The sequence below is a fragment of the Branchiostoma lanceolatum genome, chromosome 13, assembly GCF_035083965.1.
Source record: "Branchiostoma lanceolatum isolate klBraLanc5 chromosome 13, klBraLanc5.hap2, whole genome shotgun sequence".
NCBI classification, from domain to species: domain Eukaryota; kingdom Metazoa; phylum Chordata; class Leptocardii; order Amphioxiformes; family Branchiostomatidae; genus Branchiostoma; species Branchiostoma lanceolatum.
Genome location: NC_089734.1, coordinates 7,441,347 through 7,457,165, shown reverse-complemented (window position 1 = coordinate 7,457,165; position 15,819 = coordinate 7,441,347). Strand labels below are relative to the sequence as shown.

At 40.2% G+C, this 15,819-nt stretch overlaps 4 protein-coding genes across 4 annotated transcripts; 2 read left to right on the top strand and 2 right to left on the bottom strand.

Annotated features, from left to right (window-relative positions):
- The first annotated feature begins 95 nt into the window (after positions 1-95).
- On the top strand, positions 96-3,106 carry LOC136447775 (cation-dependent mannose-6-phosphate receptor-like). The gene is made up of 7 exons (XM_066446819.1): positions 96-467; positions 812-911; positions 1,391-1,527; positions 1,983-2,064; positions 2,344-2,435; positions 2,570-2,696; positions 3,007-3,106. The coding sequence occupies exons 1-7, from the start codon at positions 289-291 to the stop codon at positions 3,076-3,078; spliced, it is 789 nt and encodes a 262-aa protein (XP_066302916.1). The 5' UTR covers positions 96-288; the 3' UTR covers positions 3,079-3,106.
- On the bottom strand, positions 2,881-6,581 carry LOC136447774 (uncharacterized). The gene is made up of 7 exons (XM_066446818.1): positions 6,330-6,581; positions 5,738-5,852; positions 5,324-5,457; positions 4,638-4,716; positions 4,153-4,244; positions 3,642-3,768; positions 2,881-3,382 (listed from the first exon to the last, which is right to left on the bottom strand). The coding sequence occupies exons 1-7, from the start codon at positions 6,524-6,526 to the stop codon at positions 3,323-3,325; spliced, it is 804 nt and encodes a 267-aa protein (XP_066302915.1). The 5' UTR covers positions 6,527-6,581; the 3' UTR covers positions 2,881-3,322.
- A 406-nt stretch (positions 6,582-6,987) lies between these two features.
- Positions 6,988-10,860, bottom strand: LOC136447776 (uncharacterized). The gene is made up of 7 exons (XM_066446820.1): positions 10,658-10,860; positions 10,116-10,230; positions 9,566-9,702; positions 9,168-9,246; positions 8,605-8,702; positions 8,046-8,172; positions 6,988-7,710 (listed from the first exon to the last, which is right to left on the bottom strand). Exons 1-7 carry the CDS (start codon positions 10,813-10,815, stop codon positions 7,651-7,653), a joined length of 774 nt encoding a protein of 257 aa, XP_066302917.1. The 5' UTR covers positions 10,816-10,860; the 3' UTR covers positions 6,988-7,650.
- A 2,406-nt stretch (positions 10,861-13,266) lies between these two features.
- LOC136447210 (uncharacterized) lies at positions 13,267-15,705 on the top strand. The gene is made up of 5 exons (XM_066445926.1): positions 13,267-13,338; positions 13,618-13,775; positions 14,475-14,571; positions 14,933-15,069; positions 15,687-15,705. Exons 1-5 carry the CDS (start codon positions 13,327-13,329, stop codon positions 15,703-15,705), a joined length of 423 nt encoding a protein of 140 aa, XP_066302023.1. The 5' UTR covers positions 13,267-13,326.
- The last annotated feature ends 114 nt before the right edge of the window (positions 15,706-15,819 follow it).

Sequence of the window (15,819 nt, the reverse complement as noted above, 5' to 3'; positions counted from 1 at the left end):
TTGTGTGCTTCATACGCTCAAATCTTTCCAAGGATTAAACCATGAACACTCAGACAAACATTCAAACAAACACTATAACGTTAATAACAAACAACCAGGCAGATACAGGCTACGTGGCCTTTGTATTCTAGGACTGTCACGAGACCAGCAGGTGACACAGGATTGCTTGTTTTGTATGTACCAAACTGGGGAGGGGGGCAACCAAGGTAATCCAAAATGAAATCAATGTTAGTAAAGTCAAAGTACGCTACTCCCCCTCAAACAATTGGTTCAATCCTGTAAACCACTATGAAGCTTGCCGTCAATACTGTGACGAAGTTTCCCGTTTTATTCGTAAGTCTTTTACTGCATGTTGGCACAGTTTCGTGTCAGGATCTGAGCTGTAACAAAACAGGGCCGTGTTCGTGCGTCATGGGGGACGGGTCAGGCGAGGTCAACCTGCAGCCGCTAGTAACGGGCAATCCAACGTGAGTCCGAAATCACGTTATCATTTTATCTTACGGATATGATATACATGTATATGATTATGAAATATGGCAATGTGGAATATTTATGCAGTTTTTATGTGTTGTAAATCTCACTTATAGAAATAAAACAAACCCCGTATTTCAAAGAATAAAGCAAATCCCTTATACAAATCACTTGAAAAGAGGTTGAAAATTTGCTGCCGTGGTTCAAATGGGTTGTACCAAGCTTCGAGACCTATGAGGCACTAAATGTGATTTGTACTTTGCCCGCTACAGTTTGGCTCACGTAAAATTGGGTCGTGAATACTTATTGAACATGACTGTTGAATATTCGGTGTCTGTAGATTTAAAGACTTTCCAGCAACCACGTATCCAGACGACTACCTGTACTCATGGAACCCGTGTGAACCTTTCAGTCAAGGGTCGTCATGTGAGGATGTAGCGGTGAGTATAGATTCAAAGTTGGTTTGTTTTTTCTTAGAAGCGACATTCAACAATCTTAATCGTATGTCAAGTGTTTCTACACTGACAGTAAATGTTTGTCATTTAAAGTTCCAACGAAATGAAATTTTCTCTATCATTCACAAAATCGGTATTTTATGAGAACATGTATGTACTCTTTAAATCAACTGTGTACTGTGTGCTCTTTGATTGGACAAATCAGAAACGGGTCGTGACGTCACAAAAATGACTCTTCCATTAGCTAGTATGGCTTTAAGTCATTTCTGTGGTGTTACTAATTTGTCCCACCAAAGAGAACACAGTAGGTACTTGATGTAAATATTTCATGAATGTTTTCAGAAAAGACAACAGTTTTCCGTGAATGATAGAAGACATTTCATGTCATTGGCATTGAGCTTTCAAAAAGTAGAAAACGCGGTGAATGGTTGATTAGAAAAAGATGAATACTATTCCTCCTAAAGGTGTGTCAGAAGACCAAGAACGGCAGTGATGACTATGACCTTGGTCACCAAAGCTCTGTCCAGTTCCAAGCAGCGAAATCAGATGACACGGGAGAGGTGATTGTTGTGGCCATGTACATAACTGAAGACCAGCTCAGGTGACACATGTTCCAAACTAGCCAAGTCCTTTGTAGCTTGTATCAGTCAATGGGTGGGAATCAGCACGAGAGACTTAAGAATAGATTTTATATGTAACATTTTGTAATGGCAAGATTACAATAGTAGATATCAGTAATAATAAGATCTTCAAATATTTTCGTCAAATTTCAAATTAGTTTTTTTTAGGCAATAGTGTCGCTCTGAAATCAAAGAAGGAAGTTAGCAAGAGACAGCACTGTTACAGCAATTATGTATGCTCTTTACATTTTCATAACTCAAATCATGTGTGTCTATGGCAGTCCGCGGATGGGGCCTCCCACGGCAGATGTTGTTTAATATTCAACGATATAAGATACAATGCCATCTATTGTGCACAATGTGTTCAAATAGCAGACAATTAGTCCGAATCTTTTATCAACCTATTTGTGATATTTCACTGTTTTGATGTGCCCAGGGTGACGCTGGTTCAACTGCAGTGTACTACAGGAGGTACGAACTTCACAGTTGTGGGGGCCGTACCAGCAACCATCATCTACGTAAGTGTATAATATTTGTCGATGTTTCCAGACCCCCTCTTACCAACAACATGTTTGGTAAAATAGAATTGCTTAGGCACCAGACCACTTGATGATGAGAAAACATTGGACGATTGTGAAACATTGTTATTTCTAGTTGTTTTAGAATATTTATACCAATCAAACGCTATGCATGCTACAACATGGTGTATCTTGAATTGACTTCATTTCATCGTTTTTGCGTGCTTTTCATTCTTTCCCCCCGTCTGTACATGGTTTATGTGTCCTTGATCTTGATAGCATTTCATATTGGGAAGCCCGTGCGCATGCCCTGGAGCAGGACCAAACTGTGCCGGTAGTAGCCTGAGCATCGGGAGTTTGATTTGTATATCGTAAGTACCTAAACTAACCATTGTATCAGAAATCCTCTCTAGTTCTACATAACATATATCTGATATATGGTTTTGTGTTATTCCAAATTGCATGACTTGCTCTGTTGATCATTTGATATTCTTATTTGCGTCAGGGTTCTGGCCGCCGTTGCTGTCTACTTCATATTCGGCTCCATCCTCAAAGCGGTGGTGAAAAGAAAAGTAGGATGGGAAGCTATTCCTAACGGTGACTTTTGGAAAAGTCTACTAAGCTATATCAAGGTCTGTTGCTCCTTAGTCTATAGTTACTTGTTACCCATGAGTGCAAAATATCCATATAGTATTTTTTCTTTAACTTTGATCATAGACCATCGTGTTGAATTATGCATACTTCTTAACCATAAGAAAGTACACATTCCTTAGAAAACTGTATGCTGGTTAAGTGTATGCGAAAACAAAGTAGTCATTTAGATGTTATGATGACAATGACAATGAAGTTTATTGCGTAATCAAAAATGTATCAGCTATGTAGCAACAACCAAAGGTTGTATATAATTGTCATTAAATTATTGTTTGTTTTTACTACCCGCAGGACGGATGTATCTACGCAACATCACATTGTCATCGTTTGGTGAAAGGCAGCCATAACTACAGCGCAATATAGCACCTACTTCAATGTAACAATTTACTACTGTGATTTATATCTTAAAACATTTAGATGCAATAAAAAAACAGTCAGTTTGGTGTATGTTTGAACATTTCAATTAATTGTTAATCAAAACTTAAGATATGCATCTGATATTCTAATTGACAAGATAGGAATGTTTTAAAGCCACAACTCTAATATGGTATATGGCATCATTGATAAAGCAACTTTGGCATCATTACTGCCACGTAAAAGTGGTTAACTACACGCTGTCATACCCCTTGGTTCCACGACAAGGGGACAGAATAAAGAACACGCCATTCTGCGAACAAGAAAAAACAAAACATGGAACAGTCAAGCACATCAGTATCATACAACAAGGCGACAGATCCTTGTACCTTATGTCAGCTTATATGATAGCAACTTGCGTCGGTTGAACCATATAGCTAGAGCATGTAACGTTATACATGTAGATCTGTCAGTGGTTTTACAATAAACCAAAAGGGAAAACTAAATTGCTGGGATACGTTGTTAGCCATGGCAGCTGAGGCGAAGAAACACTTTAGGATGGTCTGACATACCTTTACATATCCAGGTAAACTCTTCCAGAAGGCAACATTAGGGATGACCTCTGACCCTTGCGCCCCTTTGACGAACTTCATGAAAATGGTGCCTGCTATGACGTAGACACCAGCCAGGGCGAATAATCTGTTTCAACCAATGATAAAAAAGTGTTGAATCATCTACTAGCTATGACTTGCCTCTGAGAATGTATTGGCGGTTTATTTTCTTTTATGATTAAAAATCTATCCCATGTTAATTCATGAAATGTTGTATTATGTAAACAAGGTTGATGAAGTTCAGTCGATTATTTTGGAGGCAAGTACCAAGTCATTCAAATGTTGGTCAGAATTATGTCATTACAGTTTTTTAAATTTCAGTTAGTATGCCAAACGTGAAAAGTCAAGTCTCAAGACTGTATGATCAGTTCAACTCTGTTATTTATTTTATTCAAAGATGCCTGACTTCGATTAAAGAGTGACAAAACATATTGAAACTAGTCTATAAGGACAAGAATCAGACGATACTTACATAATAAGGAAGACGGACCCCCCGCTGAGACCGCCCCCTGCACAGCCTGGCCCCGCCCCTGGACAGGCACACGGACTGGACAGCTCAAACGCCTTTGGAGTTGACAAAAATGATTATCAATACCTTTTATTTAGATTTAGTTTTCTCTATTGAAAAAAATGATATAATGCAATGAATAAAAGTCCTCAAACAATCAAGTTTTTTATTCAACCGACGTTTCGGTGACCGTTTGTCACCTTCCTCAGGGCAATTCTGACTGGTTCACTTTGCACTGCAGCTATAGGTGTCGCTGCTTACAGATGCGGTCCCAAAAGTAATAAGCACCGACACATACAGCTGCAGTACAAGGTCAACCACATGTGAGTCTTCTCATTCAGTGACTTATCAACCTGATGGAAATATTCACGGATATAATGCAATATCTGAGCGTGACTTTCATCATTATAATCATACACCATGTACCGTACAAGGCAAAAAAAGCTTACGTAAGCGCCAGTTGTGACTTCTCCTGTGACACTGAACGTTGTTGCCCCCTTGCTACATTGGAGAGTAACTCCTGCTACTCTGAAATATTTAAGATAAAACACATCGTAAAGAATAGGCAAAGAGGAACCAAAGCTGGCAAAGTAACATTTGAAGCATCTAACCCCATTCCAACCCCATTCCAGTCCCATTCCAGCACTACCAGGTCAGTCCCAATTGTTATCAAACCAGACGAAAGTACGGATAAGTACTATTCGAAAAAAGGTAAGTACCATTCAATGAAAATAAGTACTGTTCAAAGAAAGAAGTACTATTAAAAGAAAGAAGTACTGTTCAATGAAAATAAGTATCATTTAACAGAAAAGAAGTAATTTTCAAACAAAAGAAGTATTATTTGAAGAAAAGAAGCGGTATTGAAAGAAAATAAGATAAGACTAGCACTATTAAGAAACACGCACTGTTAAAAAAGGATTACTATTCAAAGAAAACAAGGACTATTCAAATAAAACAAGTACAATTCAAACAAAAGAAGTACTAGTCAAAGAAAAGACGTACAATTCAAACAAAAGAAGCACTAGTCAAAGAAAAGAAGACTAGTACTTTTTGAGAAAAGAAGTACTACTTAAAGAAAAGAAGTACTGTTCAAAGAAAGGAAGTGATGTTTGAAAGCTACCAATCATCCACATACCTCCCTCCCTGAGGCATGGTGTATACCAGGTTCAGAGTCTGTCCGAGAACCGGGTCAGAAGTAACGGTAAAAGCTGCCGAGTCCTGCGTTCCCAGGCCGTACGAAACTGTGGCATCCTTGGAAACCTGGCATACCTGAAATAGTTTGGGCGTTTTCAATTATTTAGTAAGTAGTGCTTATATCTATAAATGACTGGAAAAATATGCCATTTGCGTGTGTGTTTAAAGTGTCCTAAAACATCTGGGCAATCAAGTTGTGTGTGTGTTTTTTTTTTGGGGGGGGGGGGGTATCGTTCTTTTGCTGTCATCGATTGTTCGCGGTTCGTATACGGTAATGCAATCTTTGTCAATGTTTATGGTCCACAAGACCAAACTTTGCAAACGTAAATTGAAACGAAAGTCGTGCTTATCGTACCGCCACGTTCGTACAGGACGCGGGATCGTCCGACCCTGCCTCAGTGAACGGTGTGCAGGGGCTCCAGGAGTACAGGTAGTCATCAGGTACTTGAGTAGCGGAGTAGTCCTTGTACCTGTACATAAACAGTAACGTTACAAGAACTCAAATCTGTGTCAATGGTGCATATTCGCATTTTTAGTTATGTAGCATCTAGACTATGTACATGGCTCATTATGGAATATTTTTGGTTGTATTGTATTGTATGATTAAAGAACGTTGGTATACAATATTTGTTGAGAATTGCAAGTTATAAAATGTAAATGTCTTCAAGGGGGGGGGGGTCAGTGGCGCTTCTGCCTGAAAGCTTCACGTCTAGATTTCGTTAAGCTATGCAAAGTTATTGCCATCGTTTAGGACTGATTCTTGCTCTGAGAAATGAGGCCTTTAGACAAAATCAGCACAGAAATGTTTCTGATTAAACTTAAAAAGAGAAATACATTTGACTAGACGCTTCTTTCTCTATGCACTGCGTTCATGGTGTCTCCTTGCTAAGCATGTGATAGTCACGTTATTGCAACAGAACTGTGACGTCAGATAGTGTTCTACTCACGTCGGCGTTCCTGACACCAAAGGCCGAAGGTTCACCACACCAGATCCGTCACTCATGGTACAAGAGCAGGGATCTATTGTATCGCACGTAGCCTGCCCAATACACACATCTACATGGTATAAAACTAGAATTACAGCTACAACACAAAGTTTTCTATGCATAGTGATTGACGCCATTTTGCAAAAGGGTCGAACCATGTCAGTGAGTACACAGGGAGATTTTTATTTCTATTTATTTACTTCCATTCATTCGACTTTTTTCTATCTAGCGGCACGACATGGATGATATACTTGTATCATAACAAGATTAGCATCCTTTTGTCAAATATGTTATTTTTATGATTTTTATTATTGTAAGTGACCCATTGGACACGTCCGGGCGAGTTCTGGACATCGTGAACAAAGGTCAGTACCTTTGCTGTCCCAGATATATTTGTGTCAATCAAACAAAGAGGTAATCAATCTGATAAAGATTAAACAAAAACACGTGAGATTTCACGAGACCATGCACGCCTACAAGGGACCTTTAATCAGTCTCCTTCAATCTATGCACAGTTATATGGCATGGCTAGGCAATTCCAAGCAGTAAGTACCGGGCATTATCAAATAATCACCTAGTTATCGATCATCAAATAATCACCAGCAACCTGCTCACAAGGAAGTGTTTCCAAGTTTTATTCAAAGATTGTCACCCCTTTGACGCTATTGTCTTTTACATATCTACCCTAGCTTGTTAAAACAAGTTTATTTTTATTCACAAAAGTAATGAACAATTATGGAATCATACAAAGGTAGTCTTTTTTATGACCTAAAAAGTACACATTTGCATATTAAGCCATCTAACATCTTCTCAATATCTTATGATTTCAACTAAGCGTGTTTTTTTCTCTCAATAATGTGGTTAAGTTACGAGGATATCAACAAAAGAATCAGTGGTAAAAAAAGTGTATCATGACTTTCATTCTTAGAAAATTACAACATTTTTCCTGGAAATTATGGTCTTTCTGTAGTACCACATGCCTGTATGTTACAGTTTGTTTGCTCTTAAATTTTACCATTCTGTCGGCGTGATCTGCGTTTGCTTAAACGACTCTTAACAACACCATTCTTAGAAAGAATATAACAGCCACAATGTCGGTGTACATGTACCTTTCATTACCCTTAAAGATTATGATGTGCTTAAGCTTGTATTCTGCAGCTTGGAAAATTGTTTTTGACACATTTGACAATGGACGTTGTTAGTATAAGAGAAGTCATTGTCATCCTAAGATTTACAAATATAGTATGAAGGACAATTCGTTGTCGTCGAGTCTTCTCGGTGATTAGATTGAATCGTACTTTCCACCCCGCCGGCAAGGTGACACGATAAACAACACGCCCGCCTAGAACGAAAGAAAAAAGAAATTTCATCAAACCTTAACAAGAAATGGTGTGATATGAATAGAACTGATGTGCATACATACATACATACATTGTAATATTCAGCGGGTTCAAGCGTATACAAAATTCTGTTTCCAGTATTCTCGGTTATACATCATTTCTGTCAGGTCGTTTCCACTTAGACAAGCTTCTATTTCTAACTGATATGCAATAACACAAAAAAATTAATATTATAACAGAAAACGTCCGACTCGTAGGGCCTGCCAAGGTCTTTCACAACGCCATTTTTTCGAGTGCAAAAGTTCAATTTTTCCACAACAAAAACACGAAAACGAACCTTGATATACCCCGGTAGACTGGACCAAAAACCCGAGTTAGGGATGATTTCAAGCCCCTGTGCTCCCTTCACGAACTTCATGACGATCATCCCACCAACAAAGTACACAACGATCACCGAGATGAGACTGAAAATACAGTGAACACAACAACGCATGAATCTTGCCTCAATGAAACGGAGGTGTTGCAGTTTACAGTACATTCTGTTTGTAACGGTGAGTTTTGTTCACACTTCCGGTATTTTCTGTCTGTCTGTCTGTCTGCCTTCTGTTTGTCTGCCTGTCTGTTTGTCTGTTTGTCTGTCTGTCTGTCTGTCTGTCTGTCTGTCTGTCTGTCTGTCTGTATGTCTGGATATTCGTGGTTAACATAACTCAAGAACCTTTGAATGAATTGTGATGACATTTGGTATGTGGGTTGTTGGGAAGACGAAGGTCAGTGTCGGTTTTGGGCCCCTAGTGTGTGACCTTGGTATTGCAGCCTAACTTCCTGTTTTTGTGTCTTTTGTCCTGGACATGCCATAGATATGTTTATTAATGTCGTTGCAAAGAGAATATACCCACGCGATGAGAAAGATGGTCCCTCCGCTGATACCAGCGCCCATGTCCGCACAGCCTGCAGCCGCCCCAGGACAGCAGCATGGGCTCTCCAGCTGGAAAATCTACAAGAAAACGTTCAATTTTTGTACGTACTTTGTACACGACATCAGTCTTGTTATGTATATATTTGCATATGTTTGAATATATTTGCAGGGGTATCTCTGTAGCTCAACTTCTAGCAGTGTCACAGTTAGGCTCCTGTTTCCAATTAGTTTGCAACTTGGCGACCCCGATTCAAATCCTGGGAGGGGTATCTCAGTTGGGACTGTACCCTCAATTCTATGCAAGAAATATATAGACATTCGCTGTGACGCGAATTTCTAGCCTGGATGCCAATATATATTGTCGCTTGCTAACTATCAGTGGTTAAACGAGCGACAATACTGGGCCAGAGGTTATTACGGAGGATGGTGCCCAGGCTAGCGAATTTTAGTTCTAGTTGCCCATTATATACAATATAGATATATCAGCTGATATGTGTCAGAAGTTTAAAACGTTATTAACATGATTCATATGAAGAGGCTTACGTATTGTCCCTGTTGAAGTTCGCCAAGCACAGTGAAGACGGTGGCTCCCGTCGTGCATTTCAGCAGCACTTCAGACGCCCTGTAGAACATGGCAGTCAAAACGGTTTTAAAATGCAATGTATGTAGATTGCAAGATACCTAGATCGCTAGCTAGATTCATAGAGAGAGAAACAGAGAAAGATGTAGATAGATGGATCGATCGACCGAGAGAGAGAGAGAACGGTAGATAAACAGATAGATAGATAGATAGATAGATAGATAGATACATACATACATACATACATACAGACATACATACAGACATACATACATAGTGTTACTCAGGTAGATAGATGAATTGATATAGAAAGATATACAGCTATAGTGATAGATGGATTGTCGATATTCATTTTCTTTACCTTCCAGATCCGGATGTCTGGTAGACGACAGTCACTACGGTACCGCCGGTGTCCGGATCGGTGTCCGTCGCGAACTGTGCCGAGTCGTGAGTGCCGAGCCCGAAGAAGTTCTGCTGATCGTTGGAAATCTGACAAGCCTGCAAAGTACACAAAGCCGTGGCATCATCTTTAAATATTGAGTCACACCCTAGCTATAAAAAAAAAACGTTTTAAAAAGTTGAAGTCCTTTCCGGTCCAGTTGGTGCATAGGGCGGCCCCCGACTCCGATTCAGGAGCCCTTGGGCCACACAACGCTGTGCAATCACTACGACAGGGGCTAGACCACTGGTACCACCGCTGTGTGTACAGCTATCAAACTCAACCAAATGCTGACCGCTAACAACATGTACCATTTTCAAAGTCTTAGAATGACTCGCTTGGGGATGAGACACACGACCTACCGAATACAAGGCAAGGCAATAGTTCAACTGCCATGTATGTACAAGTTGCCATAGCTATTACGATTGTCGCGCAATGAAGTTCTATTGTATTCTATTCTAAATTTACTTACCGCCATGTTGGTACATGAGTCTGGATCCCCCGCCGGACCCTCAGTAAACGGAGTACACGGGTTCCACGAGTACAGGTACTCATCCTTGGCTATGGTCGCAACTTGGTCTTTATACCTGAATGAACGAATGGATGGATGGATGAATGGATGGATGGATGGATGGATGGTTATCATGATCAGTTATGACAAGTGTCTACAGGCTAAATTGGGTGCCATTTTATATACAATATTCAAAACTTAGACAATCTACAAAATATCGTTCATAAAATCTAAACATCACTAAACACATGCATAAGTGTCTTCAAATCATAAGTGATACTACCTTAAAACAGGTAGGTTTTTTTAACAGACACGCCGGGGGTTTGTATAGTTCAAATGCTTACATTATACACAGTCATAAATTACACACTTAAGCTGCATATGAAATCAGAAGTAGTCTTAATTTGAAAAAACAATGCCGCATCATGATCAGTATCACTCGTACACTGGACTTTGGCGCCCCCACAAAAAAGATAATAAGTTACTGCTCATGTTGTACTCACGTTGGGTTACCATTCTCTACGAACTGTAAGCTAACGATCCCAGAGCCGTCACTCATAGTGCAGGAACAGGCGGAGTCCTTGGTACATGATGTCGTGTTTTGGGCATCTCCCTGTCCAGCTAGCCACAACAGCGACATGCAAGTTAGAGTGAGAAACATCGTGTTAGGAAGCTCTGCTTTGATTCTATACTGTGTTTAAGAACAAACCATTCTGATTCCTAGATATAGGGGGCCATGATATCTTATCAAAGGTTTTGTGATATTTTGACGTTAAATTTGGGGATTATTCCATTGACAGATATTGACATGCACTAAATGTGATGTACTTCGAATATTAGCACGAAAACGCTTTAGGTGAAATATTAAAGGGACTAGATAAAAAGTTATGTATTTTACGAAATGAACTGATCCTGAAACTTTGTACTCATCAATACCCTCCTTATGATGGACTCTGCAGGTGGTTCTAAAGATCAACGGGCATGTGAGCTGTAACCTTTCAACTTTCAACTTTGCCATTCCTTCATTTCACTAGGGCGACGACATCGCTGCAACTACGCTGTGTTAAAGTGCTCAACGAATTTCATAGATGAAAAACGAATCTTTGTGTGTTTTGTTGTCTTCTCAGTTATAATTTGACATTTTGGATAATATTACAATTAAGAATGCAACAAATCAAATTTAGGTCGCAGTGTGATCTCACATGAGCTTCGGATGGCCTACTTTTAGAGGACTTTGTAGTCTAAACCGCGATATGTCTAGTTAATAATTTCACCGATCAAACAGATTGAATTTGTTGACAAAGATGTTTGTTGGGCGGTACCATCTTAAGACGCGTAGGGTAGTGTCCTTCTGTATAGCTGACATTATGATTGACTGTATTTCATTCTGTATCCGTACCCTTGCAGTATATAGAACAATAAAGCATTACATTCATTTTAAATTCAAGATTACAACCTTGCAATTAAAAGACTTTTATAAAGTTAGTTAAGTGCAACAAAATGTGCCCCTCTTAGATAATCACAACGCCCACTTCAAAGATGGACCCATTGAAGTCCTCAAGATTTCTTCTAGGTTTTGTGAATGTTCTTTTATTATTTCAGCTCGTATCTGGTCAGCAAGATGTAACATGTGACAAGACAGGCCCGTGCTCGTGTCGGCTGAGTGACGGGTCGGGAGAGATCAACCTGCGGCCGCTGGTGTCAGCCAACCCGAGGTAAGTTGTACGGACAGTGCGGTGAACCAAGGGGGACAAAGTTCGCTTCGGAATCTTAACACAGCAGAATACTTAAATGTTACATCCAAATACCTATAGAGGTAGAAATAATTCAAGTATTGAACACAACTAGACCTGTAAACTATGGTACGTATTGTTGTCATGAAAGGATATTCCTTATATTTACGTCGCAGTTCAAATTTTGTTTCCACCTTTTACGTATTAGCCTCTTCGGGATCCGTGGTTTATGTTTGCATTAATTCTTGTTCTTTATTTCTTTCTTTCTGTTTGTATCATTAGCGTTGTAAAATTATGCTACATATGATGAACGACAGGATTAGTAATAAATGGCCCTACTTTGTATGATCTCCTTCTTCAGTTTTAAAGACTACCCAGCGACCATCACCCCCGATGAGTACTTGTACTCATGGAACCCGTGCGAACCTTTCACCGAGGGCTTGTGCAAAAATGTTTCGGTGAGTTGTCATTGTTGTCATTCGCACCTACAGGCTTTTTAGGGATCGGTCGAATTTGGAAAGACCAGGCCCCCATTCCGACATCGCCGCGACCTATATTGGATATATGTAACTTTTGATTTCATAATTGGAATGCTAGTATCATGCAAAATGTAAAAGCATGACTGAAAAGACAACAAGTACATAAAGCGTAAAAAAGGATTAGTTTATATCGTATCAAATTCGTTGAACGTTCTGTTTTTAGGATGCAGAGAGCGCGCGGCGAGAGCGCCGTCCTAGTCGAATGGGGGTACAAAATGTATTCTGTATGCTTTGTCGGTGTGATGGTATTGGAAAGTATATAATTGTTTTCATATAACATCATTTTTTCTCTCGCTAAAGGTTTGTCAGAAAAAGAAGGACGGCACGGCGTACATGGGGCTCGGGGTTCAGGACTCAATGGAGACGGACGTCAGTGTGGACCCCGACACGGGGGAGACGGTCGTGTCTTTCGCCTACTCGTCTGCAGACGATGAGAGGTACGGGTAGTACTGAGAAATGATGCGATCACTCGGAAATGATAAGGTCACTCAGAAATGATACGGTCACTCAGTAATGATAGGGTCACAGCAGAAATGATATAGTCACTCGGAAATTATACGATCTCTCAGAAAGTATACGGTCACTCAGAAATGGTAAGGTCACTCAGAAATTATACGGTCTCTCAGAAATGTTATGGTCTTCTCTTCCGACATCTGCTTGTGGACTAAGGAAATGATTTATCATGTGAATTTTACTACAATAATTCAAGAACAATAATAAGAGAAAAACTATCGTGTTGACCTGCAGATCACATGTACTATTCATAGATGATACCCCCCCCCCCCCCTTCAGTTCTCCTGAGATACAGCTGCAGAATTTGTTTGTGTTTTCAGGGCGAGTCTTGTGGTCACGAAGTGTACCACAGGAGAAACCAACTTCACCGTAGAAGGGCAAACAGTCATGAACACATACGTGAGTATAATCTGACCTAATTTGTGAGAGAATTGCAGTTGCTATAATAATCACTCTTACATTGTTCATTTGTGATGAATAATGCAACGCTGGTAAAGATACAATGGCAACCTATACATGCCTGAATATACATTGAAGACAATTGGGATTAACAAATCTGCCAGGTTTTCCAGCTGGAGAACCCGTGCGCCTGTCTCAATGTCCTGGCGACGCATACTTACCTAAATATACATTGAAGACATTGGAATTAACTATATAATTTCCATCGGATATACCTAGGTTTTTCAGCTGGAGAGCCCTTGCGCCTGCGTGAATGCTGGACCGGAGTGTGCGGGACGACAGCCGCCTACATGTGACAAGACGGGACCGTGCTCCTGCAATATGAGTGACGGGTCAGGGGAGGTCGACCTCAGCCCTCTGCTGGCAGGAAACCCAACGTAAGATTTTTAGATTAAAAGTTGATTTAATTCATTAGGCCGTGTAAAATACACACAGCCATGGGCTACCCAACCCAACTAGCCTGAGGCTATTATAAGGGGCTATCCCGGGTGACTGGAAAATATAAAATAAACAACACAAACGTGAACAGTTTGCAGAGAAACGTAGGATACACGAATTATGCAAAGCATCAACAGTTTGAACAAGAAACATCTAGAGTTTTGTATGTTTCTTAATTCCACAGCCATAGCCTTATCCCCAGCTATAACATGTTGACGCTCAAGTCACGAGCAACCTGGGTGTCCTAAATTGAGGTTATTGACCTCGCTGGTCAGAAAAGCTATCTATGGACTATACCACACCACTGTCAGAAAAGAGTTGTCGGCCTGTAGTTCTGCAGTACCAAAAAAAATGCTAGGGGGCCCAAGGTCGCCATATTTCCCTTGGACCTCCATAACTGTCCACGTACCAAAATCTATACAAATCTACCAAAAGGATCTTAAGCTATTGGTACGAACACGCATACACAACCAAAAACAGTACTCACGTCGGAGATGAACCGCCTTCCCGAAGGCAATAATCATACCTGCATACCCACACCAATTCCTTCATCCTTGTAGCAATTCCTTCATCCTTGTAGCAATCTCCGGTACGTTGCAAAAGGTCGGAATTAATCTACGACCGTTTCGTTCCCTTAGCTACAAGGACCTCCTTGCCACCACAGTGCCTGATGAGTACCTCTACTCGTGGAATCCCTGCCAGTCGTTCACGGAAGGCCAATGTCAAGATGTCGCGGTAAGATTTGCTAGATCGGAAGATGTCGCTGCTAATAGATGTGGTCCCAAACGTAAAGTAGTACACAAATACATAGACAGGTAGCGATGTTTACAGCTGTATCTATTAACAGCGATACCTTGCTGCAGTGCTAAACAGAACCAGTCAGAATTCCCCGAGAAAGGTGACATACGGTCGCTAAACGTCGGTCTTGAATAAGAAGATTGGTTCTGTACAAATAACTTATCCAGTGACTAACCAACCTGATGAAACTATTCACGGATGTGACTTGTGAATGGTGGTTGGCTGCTAAATTTATTACTGTACTCCTTCATTTAATCACAATACATGAATAAAAGAATGAAAATGTTCCCTTTCTAAGGTCTGTCAAAAAAAGAACGATGGTTCCGAGTACGAAGATATCGGAACTCAAGACAGCGTCGAGATTTCATCCAGCCAGGATCCTGATACTGGGGAGACGCTGATCAATTTTGCCTACACGTCTCTAGACGGAGAGAGGTACATTTTTTCTCTAATTAATCTGAAGCGAACCACTTACAGATATAAAAATTAATATACATATTACTAATTTTGTCTTTCTTGTCTCACATTGACAAATAAGTACTTGTGTTGCAAATGTGTCAACATAGTAGATTCAACATTCAAACTGTGAAAATTTATGTGCACTATGATGTTATTACCTGTTTGTTTGTTTGTTTGTTTGTTTGAACCTTTGTTTATTCATGATAAGCTCAAATCGGCACGCAGGCCGCTTTTCATTGAGGTCATGAGGGAAGAGGTAAGGGTCAGATACAATATAACAGAGATACACAGTCATTTGAGTCCTAATAACTCTATCAACATATATCATTTCATATTTATGGTACAACAATATACAATTTCTACAACATACAACATAAAGTAGGGGGAAAGCTGGTTCATGGTCCGTGTCCGTTCGTTTAGTTCATTTCCGTTACTTCAAGAGTCTCTTGAAGGAAGTCAGATTCGGAGCCGTACGTGTGTCTGGCGGTAGGCTGTTCCAGACATTTGGTCCACGGTAGGCTACCGATCTTCTGAAGATCTGAATCTGTGGCATCACCTGTAATATCACTCTAAAACAACTCCAATCTGTGCAGCACTACTGTAACAGTATAAGAGTATATGTGCTATATAGCAAGTTTCCAAACTCTACTTTCAGAACAAGTTTGGTCCTCGCGAAATGCACCACAGGTGAAACTAGCGTCGTGGTGGAAGGAGAGATTGTGAAGG

Bases quoted from the DNA above. Each gene is read 5' to 3' on its own strand.
- LOC136447210 (XM_066445926.1), top strand. The intron at 13,776-14,474 runs GTAAGATTTTTA...TCGTTCCCTTAG, and splicing joins CTGCTGGCAGGAAACCCAAC to CTACAAGGACCTCCTTGCCA. The intron at 14,572-14,932 runs GTAAGATTTGCT...TCCCTTTCTAAG, and splicing joins GCCAATGTCAAGATGTCGCG to GTCTGTCAAAAAAAGAACGA.
- LOC136447775 (XM_066446819.1), top strand. From the start codon at position 289: ATGAAGCTTGCCGTCAATACTGTGACGAAGTTTCCCGTTTTATTCGTA. The intron at 1,528-1,982 runs GTGACACATGTT...TGATGTGCCCAG, and splicing joins ATAACTGAAGACCAGCTCAG to GGTGACGCTGGTTCAACTGC. The intron at 2,436-2,569 runs GTAAGTACCTAA...TATTTGCGTCAG, and splicing joins GGGAGTTTGATTTGTATATC to GGTTCTGGCCGCCGTTGCTG.
- LOC136447774 (XM_066446818.1), bottom strand. From the start codon at position 6,526: ATGGTTCGACCCTTTTGCAAAATGGCGTCAATCACTATGCATAGAAAA. The intron at 5,853-6,329 runs GTGAGTAGAACA...GTTTATGTACAG, and splicing joins TTGGTGTCAGGAACGCCGAC to GTACAAGGACTACTCCGCTA. The intron at 4,245-4,637 runs GTAAGCTTTTTT...TCAACTCCAAAG, and splicing joins AAGTCACAACTGGCGCTTAC to GCGTTTGAGCTGTCCAGTCC.
- LOC136447776 (XM_066446820.1), bottom strand. From the start codon at position 10,815: ATGTTTCTCACTCTAACTTGCATGTCGCTGTTGTGGCTAGCTGGACAG. The intron at 10,231-10,657 runs GTGAGTACAACA...TCGTTCATTCAG, and splicing joins GTAGAGAATGGTAACCCAAC to GTATAAAGACCAAGTTGCGA. The intron at 8,703-9,167 runs GTAAGCCTCTTC...GTTTTCTTGTAG, and splicing joins AACTTCAACAGGGACAATAC to ATTTTCCAGCTGGAGAGCCC.